Here is a 24,152-nt window from a genome sequence, read left to right as displayed (position 1 = left end):
TAGCCTCGACGCAACCAGTCCCCCTCCTTAGACAAGCTCTTCCAATAAGGCGACGCGCTGAGCGCTCCTTCCAGGCGGGGTCCCCGCTGGCGTCCACCTGGCTCCGCTCTCCGTTCTCTTCCTGCTCCCGAGGACGGTGCCGGGTCCCTCCACGTCCTTGCGGTGCACCCGTGGACCCGGGGCCTGGCAGGAGCGTCTTGCAGAGGGGTCCCCCAGGCCCTGGCCCCACATGCCAGTAACACTGAGGGACACGCAGGGGCCCAGGCGCGCCCCCTTCACCCTCATGGCTGCCAAGCCTTCACCTCTCTCCTCCTCCGCCTAGGCGCGTCCTCCTCTCAACTCAGCTGACGCTTCACAGCTCAGCAGAGCCACCGCCTGCCCCAGCACACCCTCCCAGGCCGGACCGGGCGCTGCCCCCAAGCGCGCGAGCTCAGCTCCGTGCCGCGCCTTCCAGGGGCTGCCGGCGCCACCTCTGCCCCGAGCAGCCCTTCCTCTCTCCCAGGGAGCAGGGCGCGGAGCCTCAGTGTCTGCTAACTGCTCCCAGCGGCCAAGGGAAGCAAGTGCAACAACTCTGACCGTGCTGAACACTGGGACAAGTGCTTGAGATGATTTCCTAAACTCTGCGACAGGCAACCGTAAACATCTGCCCGATGATAACGGATCATTGTTGAGTGCCCACCGCGTGTCTGACACCATGTTAAATTCTGAGAGACGTTCCTGCTAATCTCTCTATGCCTCCAACCAGGAAGGTGTATCGCCCCTCATTGTGGAGACAATGCAGCCAGGGCCCGGAGGTTAAGGAACCTGCCCGAGGTTGTGGGGGTGAGAAATCAGCTGCCGGTTCTCCGGCTCAGGAACTGCAGGCTCCGAGACCTACGCTCCCGCCTCCGCACCGCTGGCTCTCAGAGTGCGGGGCCGGCGAGGTCAGAAACGTTTTTCAAAAGGACCCGGAGATGTTCCCCACCTCTCACTCTCCTTCTCTCCAGGCGTGCACGGGCTTGGCCAGAGGCTCCTGCAGACCGCACGCAGAAGCGGCTATTAGAATCCAACGTTTCGGAAAACGTGAAACAACGCCGTTCATGTTCTGTCGTCTTGGAAAACAGCTGCTTTTCCGTTAAAACTGTGATGTATGTTAATGCATAATGGTTTATTATTTTTACTGATTTTAAAAATGAGTAACAAATATTTCAAACTGTCCTCAGTTTAAATGTCTAAGACATCAGATGCCAACACACAAAGTCCACATAAACAAAGGCTCTTTGGAGTCACCAGTAATTCTTAGGAGCATGAAAGGGTCTGAGATGCAGAGAAAGACAAACGCTGTAGGACTCCACTTACGTGTGGGATCTAGAAAAGCGAAACAAGTGAACAAACGTAACTAAACAGAAAACAGGGTCACAGACACAGAGAACAAACAGGTGTCTGCTGGAGGGGAGGGGAAGAGAAATAGGTGAGGGAGGTTAAGAGGTGCAAACTTACAGTTACAAGACAAATGAGTCATAGGTGTGAAATGTACAGTGTGGAGAACAGAGTCCACAATTGTGTAATATCTTTGTATGGTGACATATCGTAAGTAGACTCACTGTGGTGACCAGTTTGAAAGGTATAGAAATATCAAAGCACTGTGTTGTGTAACAGGAACTCACACAGTGTTGTAGGTCAATTGTACTTCAAATACAAACAAAAAATTCAAAGAAAAAGAGATGAGATCTGTGATTACCAGAGGCAGCAGCTGGCGGAGGGCGAACTGGAGGAAGGTGGTCAAAAGGTACAGACTTCCAGCTGTAAGGTAAGTAAGTACCAGGGATGGAGTGTGCAGCAAAATAAGTATAACGAACGCTGCTGTATGTTACATACAAAAGCTGTTAAGAGAGTAGATCCTAAGAGTTCTCCTGACAAGAGATGTTTTTTTCTATGTCTTTCATTTTGTGCTTAGATGACGGGTGTTCACTAAAGTTACCGTGACAATCACGTCATGATATATGTAAATCAAATCATTGTGCTGTAGCCCTTACACACTTTATACAGGGCTGTAGGCCGACTATATCTCAGTAAACCTGGAAGAAAAAATTAAAATATAAATAAATTATTTAATGACGGATGGATGGATAGATAGATAGAAAAACAGATCTGAGAATGAAAAGGGAAACCACTATCCTAATCAGCTGTTGAAACAGAACCTAGGTTTTCTCTTTCCCTGTAAATTTTTACCAAATCATCAGGCTAGTCTGGAGCTTCCATTAAAGACCGTGTCCAGACAATGAACATATGGTCTGATGAACTCTGGCCTCAGTTCTAATATTTTCCTTTGCTGACTCTTTAATACAAAGTGAAACTTATCTTCAAAGATACTTTAACATGCGATAGAATTTAGAAAATATCTATCTGTCCACTACCCATGAAACATCTAAAAAGCATAACTTCTATTTTTTTTCAAAGTAAAAAACTCAAGATAAAAAAGTCAATAAGCCTCTCTGAATGTGATAATTCAGCAAATTACATCAATATTTCAACGTAATCCGGTAATTTCCCTGCTGCACAGCATGGTTTCAAACCACCATCCGGTCATACACGAAATGCAAAATAATTTTAGTAGTGATAAAGCAAAACAATAATAATAATAATAGATTATTTGCTAGAGTAGAATGTGAGTCAGTCCCGGGGAGAACGAGGTGTTTAGGATTCCGTGACAGCATTTTGAACCTACCTCATTATCCTCACCACACCCAGCAACACGGGCAAAAAGGCGGGTACTATTTCCACAAGTCGAATTTAATGTGTCATAACTAAGGCTATGTTTCATAATATGTAACCTGTTCCTTAAAAATAAAAGTAATTTTACATTGTATTTAGTACATCTGAAATGACATGAATTATAAAGTAAGGTTCACGTTGCAGGAGATCAGAAACTAAAACCTAGAGGAGAATTCACACTTAAGTACGCACCACAGGCTAGAGATCACAGTCACTTGATGTGAGTATTTTACCCTAATTAATCTCAACACCTTTTGAGATGGGTACTATTTTTCCTGTTGTCCTGATGATGAATCTGAGGTTCAGAGAGGTCAAGCTGCCTGAAGCCACCAAGCTAGTAAGCAGCAGACCTGGAATTCAAACACTCTGCTGATTTCAAAGTCTGTGCTCTTCTCAAGACTTGATACCCCCCCTAGTATGATGTGCAGGACTGAGTGCTTCAAAAGCTGAAGCGGATGCAAAGGCGAGCAGAAATAAGAAAGCAGGTACCGTGCGGAATGTTTAAAACATGCCACTGAACTTATATAGTGAAGATACCTCAAGTGTACTTGTTTGCGCCCCTTAAACCGCTGCAAGTGTGTCTATGATGGCACGCTCGGGAGGCCGGAGCTGGAGGCAAAGGGAAATGCACTTGGTGCCCCCAGCGCTCAGGGACCCAGCGCCCACCTACTCATCTTCGTCCTCGGAAACACCCGTTGAGAAATCTGTGCTCTTAAAACTAAGAAACGCTGGAGGAGACCAGCGAGTCCCAGCCAGGGATGGGATTACAGTCACAGGGGGTCTCCTTCAAACTGTGCTTGTCCTCCAGGGAGGAGAGAAGATGCTGGGACCAGGAGAAGTCTGAGGACCACTGCTCTGGAAAGATCCCATGTTTGGTGAGAAACCGCCAAGGAGCAAGAAAAGAATAATCCCTGGAAACTAAGTCATGTTCATTTCTGCCCTAGGAGCCATCCAGGTGGGCCGAGGCCCCAGCAGCCGGCAGGCGCCCTTTCTCAGCCCCCTCCACGCTGTCCACGGTCTCCGGAGCCCACTCCCATCACTGCAGGTGAGGCTCCCCAGGAGGGAAGCGGCTCTCTCCCGGGCAGCGCAGGCCCGGTGGCCGAGTGAGGCCCACGGGGTCCCCGCTGACCTCGGGGCTCCTCCCGAGAATCTCCAAGTGTGCCGGACCTGTGAGGGCAGCCTTCCCGAAACCCCAACGAGTCCTGTGTCCTGAGGTCCCCAGGAGACCTTCCTGGCCTCCACTTCCCCAGTCCCACCAAGGCTGAAGCTTCTGAGTCTCCAGTCTTAAATGCCTCTCCACCTGGGATGCCCCAGAGGGCTTTGTTTCCTGACCCGACCCTCTTACTTGCACGTAGCTTCATTCCCTTCTGTTCCCGTTCCCCAATCCCCGGTCCCTGGACCAAACTGTCCTCGCAGGCCTGGACCACAGGCTCAAGATTCATCTCCTGCTTCCCCGGCTATCCCCGCGCGCTGCCTAGTTTGGTATCGCCGGCTCCCCAGTGAAGTCCAAATCCTTTACAACAGAAGATCAGACCTCCACCACCTGGCCCTGCCCTGCAGCGAATTCAGCATCCCGGGCCCCCTCTAAGGAACCATCCCCCAACCTGAAATGCCACCCTCGGTTCACATCCCTGGCTACGTCCCTAGACAAATTCCAAGCACCACAGGTGCTTCCTCTCTCTCTGAACACTTGTCACATAATCACGCATGGTCTTTCACTACACTTTACACGTTCACGTATCAGTCACGTTTCCCCAAATTGATTACAGGTTCATTAGGAACAAGCACTGTGCCTTACAGCTCTAAAGATCACACTGTACCATCCATGGTCAGGGTTGCAATCGCAGTGGAAGATCAATGCACATTTCTGAATAGCACTCTGAACAATCTAGACATGCAGACATTATTTTTCCTAGAGCTAGAGCACAAACGGCAACACTTATAATGGAAAGATGCGTATGGGAGTACTAGAGCTTAAAACCTAAATCTGTCTGCTTCTAAATTCTGTAGGATAAAATCCCAGCATACGAAAAGAAGGACTTCTGCTTTTGGTACTCGGTATCCAAATCTCTTAGAGACCGCTTTGTGTGGTTTATCATTTAATGTGATTTTCTACAGTGTGCAACTTAACACTTAACATTCAACCACTGGTCCAATAAGTATTACAGAAGAACATATTTTGTAGCTTCCCAAGGGAAAAACAATAACCATTTTCTAAAAGAGGTGGGAGGGACCATCACAAAAATATAAAACGTTGCTGGAAACCAAGTCTCGGTGTATTTCTAAATCAGAGAGAGAGAAAGAGACAGAGGGAGGGAGAGAGCCAGCACAGCATAGAAGAATAAAGGGAAGGAAAAAACCGTTGAGATCCAAGGTCCGTCTCACCGCTGGCAGTGAGAACAGAGCTCCTTGCAGGCAGGACCCACGCTTAGTTTTCTACGCACCCTCAGCTCCAGCACAACCCCTGGGACGGGAGGAGTCACGACTTTTTGAAAAAAGTGAATAAATGCACAAGCCAACAGTGAGAGAGAAAAAAAAAAAAAAAAAAAAAAATTTAAAGAGAGAGAGAGAGAGGGAGAAAGAGAAAACAAGTGGGATGCTGGAGCAGCTTCCACGGCAGAACTCAAGGACCTCGGGACGAAGCAGCGCCTGGCGAGGCTGAGAGGGAGCCCCGCGCGGCCGGCCCCGCGCGCCTGCGCCCCACGCGGCAGGGCGGGCAGGGCCACGCCCCCTTACCTGCGGCACAGGCACTTTCTGCGGGGCGCTCTGGGGCGAGGGGTGGAGCTGTGCCCAAGGCTGGTGGTGCGAGGGCGGGGGCGAAGCCTGGTGGTGCAGGCCCGGGTGGGGCTGCAGCGGAGGGCAGCTTGGCAACTGCTGGAAGGCCGGCGGCTGCCCGGGATGCTGCTGGCCAGGGAGCAGCCGGTCCTGGATCGCCTGCGGGTCTGTGAGGCCGACGCCGGGACAACCGTTGGCTCTCAGGTGCCCGGCCAGCTCCCTCGGCGCCGGGGACATGCCCATAAACGGACGGGACGGTTGCATGTTCCTGGGGCCCATGTTCCTCTGTCCGATCCCCATGGCGCCGGGGGGCTGGTGAGACGGCTGCGGGTGAGGCATATTTGGGTAACTGCCGACTTCCATCGGGATCCCGGCACTTCCGGGCCGGACTTGCGGAGGAGGGGTGCCCGCCGGGTTACTCATTGCTTTCATGGGTGACATGGGAGGCGGAGAGGCGTAAGTTCCCTGAGGCTGCGAAGGGTGCATAGTTTGCGTGTTCATTTGGTTAAGGGAGCCGCTGGGGTGGATAGGCTGCTGGTGCATGAGTCCTTGGCCACTGTTCGATGGGAATCCTACAGCGTTGGGGTATCTTGGGACGGACTGGTTCATTGGAGTATTATTTGTAAGGCCTAGATTCTGATTCATCCCTGTATTGTTAACTAATCCCTGATTTAGGTTACTGTAAGGATAGCGAGAATACTGCCCTGAGTTGTTTATAGTAGGTGAGGGGACGGTCTGGCTCCGAGAACTAAAGGTAAGGGTCTGCGGCCTCACGGCCCCTTGCGGGGGAGGGTTGGGGGAGAAGCGGGGGCTGTGGGCGACGGGCTCCCCGTGGAGAGCGGCGGGGGGGTGGTGGTGGAAGGGCTGCACCGCGTGGCGCAGGCTCGGCGCCACCCCGGGGCTCTGCGGGGGCACGTGCGACAGGTGGCCGGGGCCGGCGATGAAGGGGCTTCCCTGCCCGAGGCCCTCCTGGCCCGGGGGAAACTGGCCCATCCTCGGCTGCGGCTGCCCGTGCTGCTGCATGGAGAAGTCCCCGCGCGCCAGGTAGCCACCCAGCTGCTGCAGGTGCGGGGGGTGACCCTGCGCGGGGGGCCCCGAGGGGGCCGCCTGGGCCTGCGGCGGTGGCGGCTGGTAGGGGGCTCGGATCTGGTCCGGCACCTGCACGGCCCGGGGAGCCCACATGGAGCCGCCGTCCACGAAAGACTGACCCCCGTGCCTCTCGTTCTGCAGGCCGGGGTAGACACCCATCTGGCCGCCGCCGCCCCCGCCGCCGCCGCCGCCGCCGCCGCCGCCGCCACCGCCGCCGCCGGCCCCGTGGGGGACCTGGGGGACGGGCGGGGTGTGGTACTGCGAGTGGGGAGACGCCAGTCCGTTCCCAGGGGCATTGCTCATCATTCTGTTCGGCTGGTCCATCAGATGCATCTTTTGCTGCTCGTACTGATTATAGTGATCGAAGTGGGTCAACTTGGTTTGATTCTGATTCGCGTTGGGATGGTGGAGGGCAGGCTGCAAGGAGGCAAAGCCTTGGTCTATCGGCATCTGCTGGCCCATGGGATTCACGGGATTTTCGGGGTAACCACATTCCCCCAGGCTTTCGAGGCCTTCGCTGAAAATGTTCCCATCCTCGCCGAAAAGACTCATCATTCCTGGATCCGCCATCTTCTCCCAACACACGGCTCCTCCAGACCAGAGCTCAGGAGCTTGTCTGTGCTTCACTTCACTGAGGGTTTGTCCTCAGAGCCTATAATCCTTGACTAATCTTCTTCATGTCACTCCATATTTCTTTAATTCTCTTGGACCCTGCAGTGTCAGGCAAATCTGGATAGAGGTCCTAGAAGGGGAGCGGGAGGTGGGGAGGAGGGAGGAAGAAAACAGAGAATTAGGAACAAATGATAAAAACTGCCGGCATTGTACGCATTTGAATTTGGTCTCCATCGACAATGCTGATCTAGCCCCCTCACTGAGCTGTATTTTATAAATCTAGTTCACTTTAAGAGAAACTCATTAGCTTCTACCAGGAGCATTATTATGATCGGTTACTTAGAAAGCAAGCAAAACACTAACCTTAACCTTAAATTAATCCATTCACTCCACTTCCTCACGTTCCATTCTTGGATGGAACAGAACAAAAGAACACAACATGAAGCGGCAGCAGCTGCCACAGCAGGCCAGCAGATGTATGAATGTCGCCAAGCAGCCCATCTGCTGCTCGAAAGCCCTGGAAATGCTCTGGTTACCAACAGCCCGCCCTTAACCTTATTCCCCTGAGCGGTGTAATCAGATGAGCAGCCACAGCACCGAGGGCTGTGAAAAGCTCAACTTAGTTAAATTGACTAGAGGATTATACAAATACCAAAATCAGTCATTTCGTACAAATTGGATATTTACGGCCCACATACAACCAACTACAGGACGGCAACAGAGGCGTCGAAGGAGAAGGCGGCAGAGGCAGGGATGCTGGCAGGCACGCCGGCGAGCCGCGGTAACTCATCATTTCCGAACGTCCGTCTGGCAGCAGGAACGTGCCAGGCTCTCCTTCTCCAGCGACACACCCCCGCCCGAGGAAGTCCCATCACAGGTCCCTCATCCACCCGAGGGCCCCGGGCTCTGGGGACGGACCAGGAGCCGTGCGACCCCTCGGACAAAACTCTAGCTGGACAGTTTCCAGACGATGACCATTCTCATCAGCAGAGACAGAAACCTTTCCCCCAAACTGGTCAAAACTGACACTTTTAACAGAATAAAGTTCAAAATGTCCACGCAGCCCTCACCCTTGCCTTGACCTCTTCTGGGACAAGGCAGGCCGGAGCAGGTACGCAGAAAGGCGGGCAGGCCTGCCCGCAAGCATCCCCTGTTTACAGCGCACGGTGTAGACTAACTACTGCTCTGCGCTTGATGCAAACAGTCACTAACGGATTCTGTGTCAGATGAAAATAACCAACTTAAAGAATGTTTCCACAATCAAAACAGGAAAGTGTTTTTGTTGAATGCTAATTAAATCAACGACCTAATAAAGAACTAATTCACATAGGAAAAATGTCCGAAATCTTAAACATCTCTGGAATTTAGCTCATTTTTTTTCCTCTTTCATAAGCACACGAAGCATTGTGTGATACTGCCCAACTTGAAAAAAAAAATAAAGTGTCTTGTTGAAGAATTCCAAAAGGGATATTACAAACAGGCCCCCCATAAATCCCACTGACACACGTCCACAGGAATGGGGACCGCCGGGGTAGGAGTGGGGTGGAAGCAGCCAGCCCCGCGAAGAACCCACGCCCCCAGCAAGGGGAGAACCCGCGTGCGTACGGGGACGGGAAATGCACGTAAACAACATTCCTGCCCGCTGTCAGAACCACAGACAGCACACCTGAGAGGGTCTCCGGGTCGGCAGTGCTCAGGAGACAGCTGTCAGCCCAGGCCAAAGGTCTCCTCCCTCTGCCGCTAACTGCCACGAATTTTTTGATCTACTTTCTCCAGAAACGGAGGTCAGGCGGGTGGAAGTAAGGTGAGCATGAAAGCCATTCTATTTACAGACATGCTGCTTTAAAACCCAAACCGAAGAGAAGTCGAAACCTCCGGTGCCAAATGCAACAAATATTTATAAATTGAATTTACTCCTAAAAAGCCTATGCGGTCAGTCTTCATTTATTCAAGGCTCATTCTAGCTCTCCAGGAAATAAATACGGGAACGGACTTGATAAGAACTTGAACCAGCCGCGCAGACTGACCACTTACCAAAACCACCTTTCAAACTCGCTGAAGGAAGGTAACGTCTAGTTGCCTGTCCTGGGTGACCTTTATAGGATAATGGTGGCTTCATCCTCCAGGGCCCTGCAGGTGTCACGGGAGGAACTGCTACGGGCTGGACGTGTTCCCGGCCAGCTCCAGAGGGAAAGGAGCCCGCAGGGAGGAGACGGCCCGGTCCACTGCCTGGAGGGGCAGCATGGAGCTGGCACTCACTTTATAAGGCTGAGTAGAAAGGGAAAAAGAACTTGACCACAGGCCCAGGGGAGGGACAAAACACAACACTCACTGCGAGTAATCCTACCCGACACCTGGGTCTCCAGTTCCCGGCTCCTTCCACCAAGAGGCCATTTCCCAGCAGCAGGAAAAATGGCAGCATTACCTGGAACAGTAAACGTGTCACCCACCAGAGCTGCGACCTCGGTCGCGGGAAGGCCGGCCAGAGACGTCCAAAAACTATGCCTTTAGTGGGTCACCAGTCACCACTTACGCTTGCCGGGGCAGCCATCACCGCCTTCCTGCCCCTTTTCTGACCTCAAGACTCTGGCTGGAGACTATGCTAGGAATCCATCTGGTAGCTGGATTTCATATTTCTGATCTGAGCTAATCTAATTAATTTATTTTTGTCTTTTTTAATTTGATCAAGACCATCTGAATGCCCACTTTCCCAAGTCACAGCTGCAACATTTAATTTTGTTCCTATCAAAGATATTCATTTAAAATTCCTTTTTGGAGTTTGCCCCCTGGTCTACATTCACTACCTACATTTTCTGTGTCTAAATCAGCACTGTCCAATGAGCCATCAAATCAAAGCCATATTTGTCTAAAATTTTCTAGTAGCCACGTTTAAAAAGGAGCCCCCAAGAGAGTGAAATTAATTTTAATCATTTTTATTTAACCCATAAAACCAATTTATTGGTTAAATTTTATTTAACCAATAAAATCTATTTACTTACTGGTCTTATTTATTTAAATAAAACCAGTATATGCAAGTAATTACATATTACTTCAACATGTCATCGATAGAGGTGAGACAGTTTACATTTTTTAGTGCTGAGTCTTGGAAACCCAGTAGTTCACACTTAACAGGGTACCGATTCCTACTGGCCACATTTCAAGTCAAAAAGGCGCACATGGGTGCAATGGCTACTCTACTGGACGGCACAGGTACAGATGATTAAAAAGGAGAGACAGAAATGCAAGTTATCAGTGTTACCAAATAATTCTCATCATTATCGCTTGGGAAATAAATATTCAAGTTGTATTTACATTTGATTTGGCTTTAAATGAAAATCAAGTTAAATCTCAAATAGCATTTATGTATTCAAAATATATTTACTGAGCCTCTACTATGAGCCAGGCACTGACCACAGCTGCCAGAGATATATCGGTGAACAAAAACCAAGTTCCCTTTTTTCCTCATGGAGGTTACAGTCATCTGTAAATGATGAAACTTTTAATTAAAAGTTAAGATTCATGGGTTATGGTATAAAATTTTACGATACCATTTTACAAAATATTTCTTGGTAATTCATGATGACAAGCGCTCTGTGTGTGACATTATATACTAAACAGTTTAGACACCTATAACGAGGACATAATACATGCTTCCGCTCAGCACCCTACTGGCAAGTCTCTTCTGAGTTCAGAAGGTGCTTGGGGGTGTGTCCAGGGGTAAAGAGAGGCACCACGAGACACCCCAGCTCACAGCATCGGAGACACCGGGGAGACTCACCGTGAAACCAATGATGAAAATTTAGAGCCGGCCAACCCTTTGGAGACCTCCTAATCCAAGCCCCTCTTCATTGTACAGATGAAGAAACCCTTTTATATACTGAGAGCAGTAAACATCTCCAACAAAATATTTTAATGACGAACAACTCCCAGAGACGAAGGAGAGATGTATAGATGAAATGGCAACTCACCAGTGAAGCCTAGACGGGGTCCCATGAAAGGCCTACACGGGGTCCTATTTATTCAGAGATAAGTCACTAGAACAACTGCTGAAACCACCAAACAGAAGAGAGTTTCCTTTTAAGAAAATTTTTACTTATACTATCGATAACTTTAAGGAAGCAAGCACATATTAGCACCATACTGAGGCTACTGGTTAATATTTTGGGAAATAAGCAGGATGCAAAGTAGGCAGCCCCCAAAAGTAAACAGCACCCAGAAAACTGGGGACAAAAGCAGGGGGTGTACAACAAACCAAGGTGAAAGAAATAAGTTGTGCAAAAATACATATTAAGATTTTGAAGTGAAGTTCTGACTTCCCAAAGGTTACATAAACAATGCTTAACTACTGTGCTCTGCTTAAAGTAGGACGGCATTTGTGTAGCCCAGTTTTAATTTGGTATCACAGTGACCTGAAAAGCTAGAAAGGAAATGGGTGAACACAGGACACCTTTCATTTCGTGGGCAAAACGCTTCCTACAGCTCAACCACGTTGTATTCGGTTGTGGAAGTAGAATGCCATCCAGGTGCTGTCCGTTTTCTCGTAAGTACCCAACACGTGGGGCAAGTAAAAAAGGGGGCCCGCCCCGTAGACGCCAAGACCCCCTCAGGGTTCCGTAGCTCGATCTGCACTGTTCTCTTTACTTGTCTCCCCTCCACCTCCCAAGAGCCTAAGGTTTGTGACACTACTTGAGGAGGGTTCTCGGGACCGGGACCGGGTGGAGCCTGTGCCTGCATCTCCAAGGGAGTGTGGAGCAGCGGGAAAGCACACCTCCCGCCCTCGGCGCAGCCCGGGAGATGCCTCTAGACCCTCAAGGCTACAGGTCACATCGCGAGCGGGAAGGACCCACGGCTGAGAGGGGAACGGACAGAAGAGAAAGGGCTCCACATGGCCGGGCTTCTCCTCACCCTGAGAGTCCTTCCAGCTCCATCACGAGGCCTATGGACGGTACTCCCCCCACCCACGGCCCCTAGCAGCCGCCGAAGGGGGCGGGGCCCAGGCATTGATCCCACGGACAGCGTCCCAGAGAGAGAGGCAGGAAGCGCCTCCAAGTTACCAGCATCAGTTCATCACCAGTCAGTTCCAGGTTTGCCACATGGACCAAATGATGCCCCTCCCGGCACCCACCCCCCCCAGCCCGGGCTAGACCACATTTTCTTCCTCGCTCACGTGTCCGGGCTGTGGCTGTGCTGTCCCACACGGCAGCCTCTGGCCACGTGTTGCTGTTTCAATTAATTAAAACTAAAATTTTAACTTCGGTTGCTCAGTCGAACAAGCTGCATCTCAAGTGCTCAACACACCCGTGTAGCTGGTGGCTGTGGCGCACATGTGGACAGTGCACCCGTGGTGCCCTTCCATCAGGGCAGAAAATTCTATGGACGGCACTGCTGCAGGTTTCTTCCTAGAGGTAACATTCTTAGGTGAAGACCACATTAAATAGTAGCAATTCTGGGGCTTCCCTGGTGGCGCGGTGGTTGAGAGTCCGCCTGCCGATGCAGGAGACACGGGTTCGTGCCCCGGTCCGGGAGGATCCCACGTGCCGCGGAGCGGCTGGGCCCGTGAGCCGTGGCCGCTGCGCCTGCGCGTCCGGAGCCTGTGCTCCGCGACGGGAGAGGCCACAGCGGTGAGAGGCCCGCGCACCGCAAAAAAAAAAAAAAAAAAATAGTAGCAATTCTCTTTGATGAAAAATTTTTTCTCCTGCTCAGGGATTAGTGTTCTCTCAAAGGTCCATACCTACCCCTTGTGATGAAATTTATAGTATTCTTTCCATACATCATATTTTATGTTAATTAACTATATTTTCAACCTATAAAATTTCTCCTTTCTGTAATGTCTCCCAGCATATACTTCTATTTCTTTTTTCTTTTTGTTTCATTTTGTCTTATTTTTGGGGATCAAGCCATTTTATTGCGGGGCTTCGGGGGAGGGTCGAAAGGCTGGGAGGACAATGAGATTCGACGTCCTTCTCCCGGCCGGGACCTCCCCAGCTGCACAGTTGCTGAAAAGGCTCTGTTTCTTAATAAATAATTTTTATATTATGTTAGGAATGATTCTCAACTACACAAAATTCAGACACTTAGGAATAATTAATTTCAAAATCCTTTTCACTTATAGTTGCCATATTACCATTGCTCTTTAATGAAGTATTTGCAAGCTTAATTTTAACAACCCAAAAATCTACATAGCAATCGTGAGGCAGTTACTTGTTTTAGTGGCTTTGTGCATTATTTTCGTTCTCTGTTTTACTGGAAGAAAAGGATGCAGGAAGAACAAAAAAGGATGTGAAGTCCTTCAGAAGGTCATCTATGTTAGTCCCAAGCACCACGTGAAAAATAAAACCGAAAAAAGGAAATAAGAATCGCATTTACAGTTAGCTTCCATTTATATCACTAGGTAGCCTCCGATTTTGCTGATGTTCGTTGAAGAGATGTATCTCTCGTCTTGTGAAGCAACTCTGTGCTTTCCTCCAGCATTCCCCATGGCAGTTAAGCTCCACCCAGCCCAATGATGGCAAACCACCCTCAATCCTTCTCAGCATTCATTCACTTAAAAAACATTTAATGAGGGCCAACTCTGCATAAAGCACTTCATGGACACTGGGTATACAGAGTTGAACAAACAGATGTGGCCCCTGTTCCATGCAGCCGGCTGTTCTAATAAAGCCGTGAGGACATCCTGCACACTCAGGCCACTGACCAACCTGTGGATTCTCCTCCCAAGTATCTCACAAGCCTTCCTCCCCCTCCAAGTTCACAGTCTCTGATGTAATCAGGCGTCACGGTTTCGTGAAGGACAGAACTTTATAGGCTGACTGGTTCTCCTGAATCCGGTCTCGACAGGCTCGCACACAGCTGACTGAATGATCTTGTCAGACACAAAATGTGTCCTCTCTCCACCCTGATTAAAATCCTTAAAGCAGTTCCCTAGCTCCCAGGACGGAGCCCCAAAGCTCCAGCAGGCCGCAAGGCACTTTGGATTCAGAGGCCCGCCGGCCTCTCCATTCTCTACGCCCCAGTTCCCGTCCCTCTGCTCCGGAACCCTTCACCAGCACCCAGGCTGGGTCCGGCAAAGCACTGGAAGTTTCCTGCGTATCATCCGCTCACCTCCTCACACCGTCCTTACCTCCACACCTGCCTCCTCACCCCCACGCCGTGCTGTGCCGTGCGGTCTGACCTCCCACTCGTGGGCTCAGTTCCTTTGTTACCACTCATCCCGGGAAGCAGCCTGACGCTCAGCCCTCCCCCGGCCCAGGCTGATTCTGAAGCCCTCGCTGGTACTCCCACCACACTGGGGACAGGAGCTACACGAGCACCAAGCACACCTTGTTCTTGTTTCTTTCACTGCAGACCGCAGCCTTGCCATTTGAAGGAGGGTCCTGGAAGCACTGGCACCCCCCCCACCACCACCCGGAGCTGGTGAGAGATGCAGCGTCCTGGGCCCAACCCAAGCTCCCGCCCCGGAGTCTGCATGTTATTAACAAGGCGCCCCGGAGATGCCCGCACAGGTGGAAGTGTAGCAAGTCCTCCTCAAAGACTCTGAGCTCCTCCTGAGCTACAGCTGGGATTCTCCTCGATTAACGTGAGAAGGAATTATCCACAACAGGTCCCAAAGAATTACAGAGCAAGTAAAACCAAGGTGTGTCATCTTACATTTAAGGGAAGGGAGCCTTGGCGTTCGTGACCCACAAAGAAGCAATACTGACCTCATCCAAAGGATGAGGAATAACCCTTAGTGACAAGTTTTAACTTGTCAAAGAGAGGACATCTGAAAGTAGTTTAATTTCAAAGATACGTCTGTCCCTCTGCTTGACAGTCATTTTTGCAAGGCAAAACAAAAATGCATTAATACTAATATCTAATGCTATGTTACCTAACACCCTATTTCACAGTCTCTTGCAGAAATACTTCAGTTATTTCTACACAACTTTGAGGGGTCTGGATACTCCGAGCTGCCTTTCAGATAGAGGTGGGGTTTTTTCTTACGTAAGAATCCTGGGGCTAATATGTTTTCTTTCAAGGCAACTAATGAAATGGGACTCAGCTAACAGTTTATACTAAGCGCACTGCCTCCGCACTTTTTTTTTTTTTCCCCTAAATTGGTCAAAAGGCGTATACTGTCCTATACATAAGTTGTGCCGCTAAAGCACCAGGATCAATGTCCTTCAGAGAACAACCTTTACAGCCTGCAATTCAACACTGAAATATCCCTCCTTGAAATTAACTCCTTCTAAGACTAAGCCCAGTGAGAAGACAGCTGACCTGCTCATCCCACTACAGACGCCAGGAGAAGAGGTCCAGGGCGGTCCTCCTTCTACATGCGGCCCAGCGTGGCCCAGCCGGAGACCAGCACACATTCCAGGAACACTTAAGATAAGCAACAGTATATGGCAGAAGAGGATGAGGACACTCATCCACATTCAGAGCCACACATACCATATCCATGTAAGTAAACATCTCTGTAAAATATGGGGACCTCTCCCTTACCTTTTTAATGCTACCCTAATTAATTGTACTGTAGGTGAAAGGGAAAGCCGACGAAGACAGGTCCAGAAATAAGAAAATGGAAATTCTGTGTGTAATTTATTTGGGACTGGGAAAAATTCAACTTTGGAAATGTACTTCAACGCACTTGACAAGGAGGTGTAGAGCGCAGACTAAGGGGAGAGTGATACGCATTTTACACGGTGTGGCGATCGCTAGTGTGTCTCGCTGAACATTGTAGGCCATCCTGGGGTGGCTCAGACAAAACTCGGCTGGTCTACAAAGGTAAAGGACACCACATGTTTACTAACCCACTAAAAAAGAAAAAAGTCGTTTGAAAATATATTTTCCCACTCACTCTAGATGTATTTCAAGCTACCGATTTGACACACACGAGCAGGCGCACACATCTGGGGGAGGCCAAGCCTACAAGGAGTGGGCATAGGATAGGAGGCGTGGAAGGAGCAGCCCGGGACCACCCCCATCCTGAGATGCCCTGGGGGGTCCCGAACTCCTATGAAGCGACCCTGAGTCACTGGAGGACGCCAAGGGCTACATGCTGAGGGGACGAAAACACAGTGAACAGCCAACTGCTCCTGTAGGAACCAAGCTTTCTGTATCCTCACTATGGTTGTCACGGATTAACTAACTGATCTGGCAATTTCCTACATTCTTTTGCATTTTAAAAGGTTCTGGAAAGCCGAAAGGGGGATCTTGCCTCGTAGTCTGGGGAGAGTTTAAAACTGTACCCCAATTCTGCTTGGTTGAGATGAAGGGAGAGAGTGTGGTTAAACAGTCTCCTCTGATGCACACACCTCCAATGTTCTTTTCCTTCAAGGGGGGGTGGGAAACCCCTTCAGCAACACCACAGCTGAAAATAATTTATCTACTTTCCCTGCGAGAGCAGAGCGCATGTGACGACAAGGGAGCCCTATCCATCACGAATAAACCCGAGCTCAGAGCCAGGCCAGTGTCACAGGACACCGAGGGCAGAGGTCACACGGCAACCTGGAGGGTGTTCTAAGATGCCATATTTCATGCAAAGGAGAAACACACAGGAATTATATACATCCAAACTTCCATCGGGGAAGTGAGCAATATAAAAGTGAAACAGGGGACTTCCCTGGCGGTCCAGTGGTTAGGACTCTGTTCTTTCAATGCAGGGGACGCAAGTTCCATCCCTGGTGGGCGAACTAAGATCTGCAAGGTGCAGCCAAAAAAAAGGGAAACAGAACTGTTAAGGAGGGTCGAGGAGGTCTTTGGAAGAGTATTAAGAGAAACTATTTTGGAAAACTGACCATGGTCTCAAAAAGCTCAATCTATAGACAAAAAAAATGGAAGAAAACAAATTTCACTTACTCTGTGACTACAGTATTAAATTACCCTTTCAAGAAATTATATTTGACAAAGGAAACGGAATTAAGGCTGGAATACACAGTAAACAGTTTGCATTCATTATTTCATAATCATTCTGACATATAACAAAGTTGGAAACTTTTTTCCATACGTACACTTATGAATGCAAGCTGGTTCTACCACGCCACCATAATCAAAACTATTTGACAATCAAAACCATTATCAAAAACTATTACAATAAAATAACTAGTATTAAAACTATCCATTTCGGGCTTCCCTGGTGGCGCAGTGGTTGAGAGTCCTCCTGCCAATGCAGGGGACACGGGTTCGTGCCCCGGTCCAGGAAGATCCCACGTGCTGCGGAGCGGCTGGGCCCGTGAGCCATGGTCGCTGAGCCTGCGCGTCCGGAGCCTGTGCTCCGCAACGGGAGAGGCCACAACACTGAGGGGCCCGTGTACGGCAAAAAAAAAAAAAACAAAACACTATCCATTTCATGCAACTAAATAAGCCTGATATCTCTCTTAACCAAATTAAATGTCTTCATTCATATTTGCATATAGTAAAAGACAAAAGATTTATCCATAAACTCTGTATGTGTATATTTTTCTGCATCCATAGCAAAGGCTAACCCTAACCTGGCCCCTTTCCTCGTTGCCCCGAAATCTTCTGAGCCTTTCCCCCAATGCGCTGTGTGCCGTGGGGAAAAATAACTTTTATGAAATATCTTTTATATTTTTCTAAGGAAACTAATTCACAACCTAAATCTGCTTCCAAAAAAGCTACAGTACGGTCTGTAACGCATTACTTTAGGTAATATACGTACATATGTGTAACACATATCTGACTGCATCACCAAACTCTTCTGCATCACGGAAAGCCTCCCGTAATGACCTGCCTCACGTACTCGTCCCCTAAAAATTACTCGACTAGCCGTCTTCCATCTCTCCACAGCATGTTTAACATGCTGTGCCATGTTAAACATTTTTATTTATTTATGGCTGCGTGCAGGCTTTCTCTAGTTGAGGAGAGCGGGGGCTACTCTTCTTCGTGGTGCGTGGGCTTCTCACCATGGTGGCCTCTCCCGTTGCGGAGCACGGGCTCCAGGCGCACGGGCTTAGCTGCTCTGTGGCACGTGGGATCTTCCCGGACCAGGGCTCGAACCCCTGTCCCCCTGCACTGGCAGGCGGATTCTTAACCACTGCGCCACCAGGGAAGTCCTGCTGTGCCATTTAAAAGGAGAACTGCATGCTGGTGACAATCTTCTAGCTTTAGAACTCCTTGTTTGTGTAATGACCTGCTCCAGCCTTCAGACTAAACCTTCCAGAGAGATGTGACGTGGTGCGTTTCCCATCGACAGGGTCAAAGGACCCGGCAATCTCTTCTCCCTACTTTATGTTCTACCTATACTCTGGTGTACCCAAGAAAGGAATGCATTAAATGCTATTTATTGCTTATTACAGTTGTACACCTTTCCTCCAAAAAGCCCAAAGTTCCCTACACACTGCTTTCTCACCTATTTTAACTTCCATCAATATTTGCTAACCATCCAATTTCAAGTACCATTAAAAACTATAATGTTATCTGGCACTCAGAAAACATTTGAAATAAATTTTGATTATTAATTTCACCTGGCCCCTTTTTGGTCCGCAGCTTCTATTTAAAATTTTCAGATATAAATCTAGTATTTAAAAAGTAACCACGTGGGGCTTCCCTGGTGGCGCAGTGGTTAAGAATCCGCCTGCCAATGCAGGGGACATGGGTTCGAGCCCTGGTCCGGGAAGATCCCACATGCCGCGGAGCAACTAAGCCCGTGCGCCACGACTACTGAGCCTGCGCTCTCGAGCCCGCAAGCCACAACTACTGAAGCCCGCGCACCTAGAGCCCGTGCTTCACAACAAGAGAAGCCACCGCAATGAGAAGCCCGCGCACCGCAACGAAGAGTAGCCCCCGCTCGCCACAACTAGAGAAAGGCCACGTGCAGCAAGGAAGACCCAACGCAGCCAAAAATAAATAATAAATAAATAATAATAAATTTTTAAAAACCATGTGAACATGCTGAAAATACCTGCTTCTTGATAAATCATTTTTAGTAAAATCATTTTTCTGCGTTATAATATTGGTTGCGTGTTCATACAAATGCTTTGAGTTCTTGAGTTTGTTTTCTGTGAGTTTTTTCTGACCCCTCCAATACTATCAGCTATTGTGTTGCCTTGGGGAAGTGTTTGGGTGGAGATAAGCACGGAAAGCCGGGCGGCACGCAGGCACCCCACCCAGCAGTCCCTGGGTTGTCCGGTACAGGATCCAGGAGCCCCGCGTGGCTATATAAACTTAAATTAACTACAACTACAAAAAATGTAAAATCCAGCTCCTCTGTCATAACCGGCCACGTTCAAGCGCTCAACAGCCACTCGGGTAGCGACGGAAGGGGACACAGCAAACCCAGAGTTCAGCTGACTCGTCTTCATGACAAGAAATTCACAGGCAGTGCTGGTCTAGAAGACTCTGTCTAAGCTGAGACCTCAAGGGCAAATAGGAGATTGGCAAGTAGAGGGTCTGGGCAGGAGGGAGGCAGAGAGGCCTGCAAAGTCCATTTCCGAGGTGTAGGGATCTTAAGCGGAGGCCAGATCGTGAGGGGCCTCATAATTCATTCTGAATTCATGGAGAAGTCAGTCTAAAGTTTTTAAGCGATGCTGTTTAGAAAGATGTATTATTTTTTAAACTGAAGTATGATTTATAATATTGTGTTAGCTTCAGATGTACAGCAAAGTGATTCAGTTCTATGAATATACATATATTCTTTTTCAGATTCTTTTCCCTTATAGATTATTACGGGATATTGAATACAGTTCCCTGTGTTATATAGTAGGCCCTTGTTGCTTACCTATTTTACATATAGTAGTGTGTATCTATTAATCTCATACTCCTAACTTATCCCTCCCCCACCCCTTCTCCCCTTTGGTAACTATAAGTTTGTTTCCTATGTCTGTGAGTCTGTTTGTTTTTTAAATAGATTCATTTGTATTATTTTTTAGATTCTACATATAAATGATATCACATTAATATCTGTCTTTCTCTGTCTGACTTCACTTAGTATGATTATCTCTAGGTCCACCCATGTTACTGCAAATGGCACTGTTTCATTCTTTTTTATGGTTGAGTAATTTTCCATTGGGGAGTGTGTGTGTGTGTGTGTGTGTGTGTGTGTGTGTGTGTGTGTACACACACACACCACATCTTCTTTATCCACTCAGAAAGATGTACATTTTAGACAAAATCCCCCTTGCTAAAAGATGGATCACAGATTGGGAGAAGGGGGGATAGTACAAGACTAGGGCCAGGAAGACCAGTCTGCAGGCTCTTACAGGAATCCAGGTACGAGACGATGACGCAGAAAAGAAGGGGATGGAGACAGGACACCAGCCGTCTGACTCGGTTTCTGATTGGATGCTGGAGGGTGAAAAAAGAGTCTAGGAGGACAGGACTCTGGCTTGGGTAACTGAGCAGATGGCAATACCGTGCACCGAAACATAGGAAACAGAAGAGGAGGGGAATGTACGTGGGGGGAGGGGGGAGGCGTAGAGAAAGTCCACGCGGAGCTACCCAGTTAGCAGCACAATACAGGAGTGAAGAGCGCTCCACGGAGAAAGCCGAGCCGCAGACACAAACTACTCGTCACTACAGACAGAAGGAGGGCAAAGTCTAGGAGCAGGTGAGATCAGCCAGAGAGTATGATTAGACACATTCTGAAGTGACAAGAGAAAGCAACAAGGACAGAATATGCTGCAGGATACCGGCACTTACAGAGCAAACAGAAGAGTCAGCCGGTAAGACAGAAACAAACACCACACAGAAGCTGTGAGGGAGAAGCGATCAAAAAGTTCAAATGCTACCGAGAAAGAAGTGTCCGTCAGACTCCACCAGTGGGAGATTAGTAACTGTTAAGAGGGGTTTCCCGAAAGTAGTGGTGGCAGAAGCTGAAGTGCCCGGTTATGGTGATGATGGGTGGGGAGAAACAGTACCGAAGGCTCCGGGCTGCGGACGGAGACGGGAGGAGCAGGCCGGGGTCGTGGGCGTGGACACATCAAGGGCTAGTATGGTTCTCTCCGGCGTGAGAGAAACCGGGCTGTGTTCCAGCACAGGCCACGTAACCCTGAGCAGGTTCCTGTGCCTCCATATGATACGGGGATAGTAAGAGTATGTATTTCACGGGCTTATTAGAATTAAGTGCGTTAATATTTGTAAAGCGCTTAGAACGGTGCCCGCCACTTAGTAAACCATGCGAACACTAACAGAAGGAGAGCACGGAGGGCACGAGGTCTGAGGAGGAGTGCAGAGAAGGGGAGGAACCGGAGCACGCACCTCGGGAGAGGGGAGAGGAGCGAGATCCACGGCCCAGGAGACGAGACCCGCCTCTTCCCCCAGGACAGTAAGGGGGGCGGGTGCAGGGCAAAGAAGTAATCAAGAGAACGTGGTCTCATCCCCATGGCTTCAACGCGCTTGAACTCCGAGGGGGGCGGTGGTTGTGAGGTGCGGATTTTAAAGAAAGAGATGGAAGAAGACACAAGTAAATGGGAAGATAGTCCACGCTCAGGGGCTGGAAGAATTAATATTCTTAAGATGTCCGTCCTACCCAAAGCAATCTACAAGTCTACAATCCTTTATCGAAATGCCAACGGCATTTTTCAAAGAAACGAACAATCCTAAAATTTGTATGGGGACCACAGAAGACTCCAAGAAATCGAATGAACCAAGCGGCACTATGAAGCCAAGGTCTGAGACCAACCGTGAATGACACCCTGTTCTAGAACTTCCCTTTCTCATCTGTAAAGTACAGATAATACCACCAACCTCTAGTTCATGAAGACGAGAGTATACACATAAAGCGCCTGACACGGCACTTGGCACACACACTTAGTACACGTGCAGATGGTCACTTGCTCCTTTAACAGGAGAAATTTAGATACACAAAATATGTCGACCAGGCTGTGTGGCCTTGACCCAGTTACTTAGCCTCTCAGTTCCTGGCTTCTCACCTGTAGGGTGCGGAGCTGGAAAGGTAGCTGAACAAAACGGCAAACATCCCTCCACCAGAAGACGCTAACCTAAGTAGCTGTGCAATTAGACTTACGCAAAGTATAGCTGTCATCTTCTGAAACTCACACTTTTAGTGGTAGAAAAATCATCAAAATTTCAAGAAGCACAGACAATTGATGAAAAGTGATTATAAAGATAAATCAAACACACATAGACGTATCATGTAAATAATTCAGTGAAGCCTCAGTTTTCAGTGTAAAATTGCCCAGACCCACTAGTCTTTCTAAAGCAACTGTTGCTCCCTACACGTAAATTAGCACCTGGTTTACACAGGAAGACTATGAAGCCATCCTTTTGCAGAACACGTTCACCTGTCATAGGAAATCCCTCGGCCTCAGCCCACCTGGAGAAGGACAGGTCAGGGCCATAGGGTACCTGCTGGCACCACCTCTAGGACAAAGGCCTCGGGACATCTCCCAGGTCCTTTCCTGAACGTCTGGGGCCCAGGCAGCCACCTGAAGCGAATTTCCCAGAAGAGGGAAGCCTCACGCTTCCTTTCCTCAGCAGAACCAGCAGCGCACTCTCCCCGCAGAGCGCCGACACTGGACGCTCTCGGCCACGCCACTGCGACCCCTCCAATAAATAAACAACATTAGGAGCCAGAACACAGCTACGTACAAGGCACCCTAGAAAGCTCTGAAGTAAGAGCTGGGTGCTGGATATATTCTTTCCATTTTCCGTTTATTTGCTGAACAAGCTTAAGTGCGAAGTAACTTCTTTAACTTCCTTTTCCACGAACAAAGCAGGTTACTGTCAACTGTCATCTTCAGGGATGCTGTGAGGATGACTTAACTACTTCAAATTCCTACCGAAAATATGCTTAGTGATATAGAAAATATAAAAACATGTTTATTCTCCACTACGATTAGTCTCGAAGGTCTAGGTTGGGACGCTTCTTCCCTGAGATGCCCCCACAATGCCCATGGAAAAGCCTCTCTGATCAAGAAGCCACAAGAGATTTCACCTCCAGACCATCCTTGACCTCAGCTTCCACTATTTCTTCGGAACACCTTCTTCCCTAACAACCCACAATCGGGGTGTTTCCCCACGTCTGGAGTCCAGAGCAGGGCACCTCTGCCAGACGGGTCCCTGCCTGGACCCCTCAGCCCCAGGCTCTTGTCCTGGCGCACATCTCACGGTGGCCAGGATGCACAGGTGCACAGACGTGCTGGTGAGAAGAGTTAAGAAAACTGAGAGCTCTTCTCAACAGATAATCCACAAAAATTGGACTTTCTAGTTCTTGATACGGGAAGGCAAACTGGAAACACCCAAATGTTCTATTTATGGATCCGGCCACCTGTTTCTGGACTCACCCCCAGGCTTACCTGCCCTTCGGTTTTCTGTGTCTAAACACCCCGGGCGGACCCCAGTTCAACACGAGCGTAAGGGCTCATCCTTTAACTTTTAGTGGCAGCTGTCAAACATTACGTTTACAAATGTTAAAAGTTTATAAAATCACCGCCTCTCATCAAAGATGAAAGATGCCCAATCGTGACATCTCTTCAACACTTTAGAAAAGCCTGTAACCGTCTTGGAGACAGAAATGAAGAAGAAACATCAGGGCCAGGGAGGGAGGCAGAAGAGCAGCACCGAGAAATTCGGGGAAAACCAGCTGGATCTGGCTCTGACACTCTCTACCTCAGGCAGATTAAAGCAGGTCTCTGGACCTCAGCTTCCTCATCCGCGAAAATACGAAAGTAAGTGTTCCATCACCTCCCCCAAAGGGATACTTAGACATGATCTCATTTCACTGTCGCAAGTGGCTATTCACAAACCACACCCGGCAGGCAGACAGTAACACTGGCTGCCCTCCCCACTTCTGCACCGACCTTAACCTGCCACCTTTCGAGGCAGACGCAGGGCTGGCAGGAAGGGACAGGATGGCTGCAGACAAGTCCCCTGCAGGACACCCTCCCAGATTACAGGGGAATCCTACTTTCATGCCTGGGGAACCTGGGAACCCCAGAACGGGAGCACTAAAAGACCAAAGCCCT

The 24,152-nt window shown here is 49.1% G+C and overlaps 1 protein-coding gene across 3 annotated transcripts in view; it reads right to left on the bottom strand.

The window, feature by feature from the left end:
• CHD7 (chromodomain helicase DNA binding protein 7) overlaps positions 1–24,152 on the bottom strand; it is a 179,188-nt gene that overhangs the window by 113,045 nt on the left and 41,991 nt on the right. For all 3 annotated transcript variants that reach the window (XM_059043515.2, XM_059043523.2, XM_067017044.1), the window contains exon 2: positions 5,491–7,360. In XM_059043515.2, coding sequence (XP_058899498.1) covers positions 5,491–7,188 — 1,698 coding nt within the window. In that variant the 5' untranslated portion in view covers positions 7,189–7,360. The remainder of the gene's footprint in view (positions 1–5,490; positions 7,361–24,152) is intronic.

Source organism: Kogia breviceps, chromosome 17, assembly GCF_026419965.1.
Source record: "Kogia breviceps isolate mKogBre1 chromosome 17, mKogBre1 haplotype 1, whole genome shotgun sequence".
Lineage (NCBI taxonomy): Eukaryota > Metazoa > Chordata > Mammalia > Artiodactyla > Physeteridae > Kogia > Kogia breviceps.
This window is presented reverse-complemented; position numbering and strand designations above follow the sequence as displayed.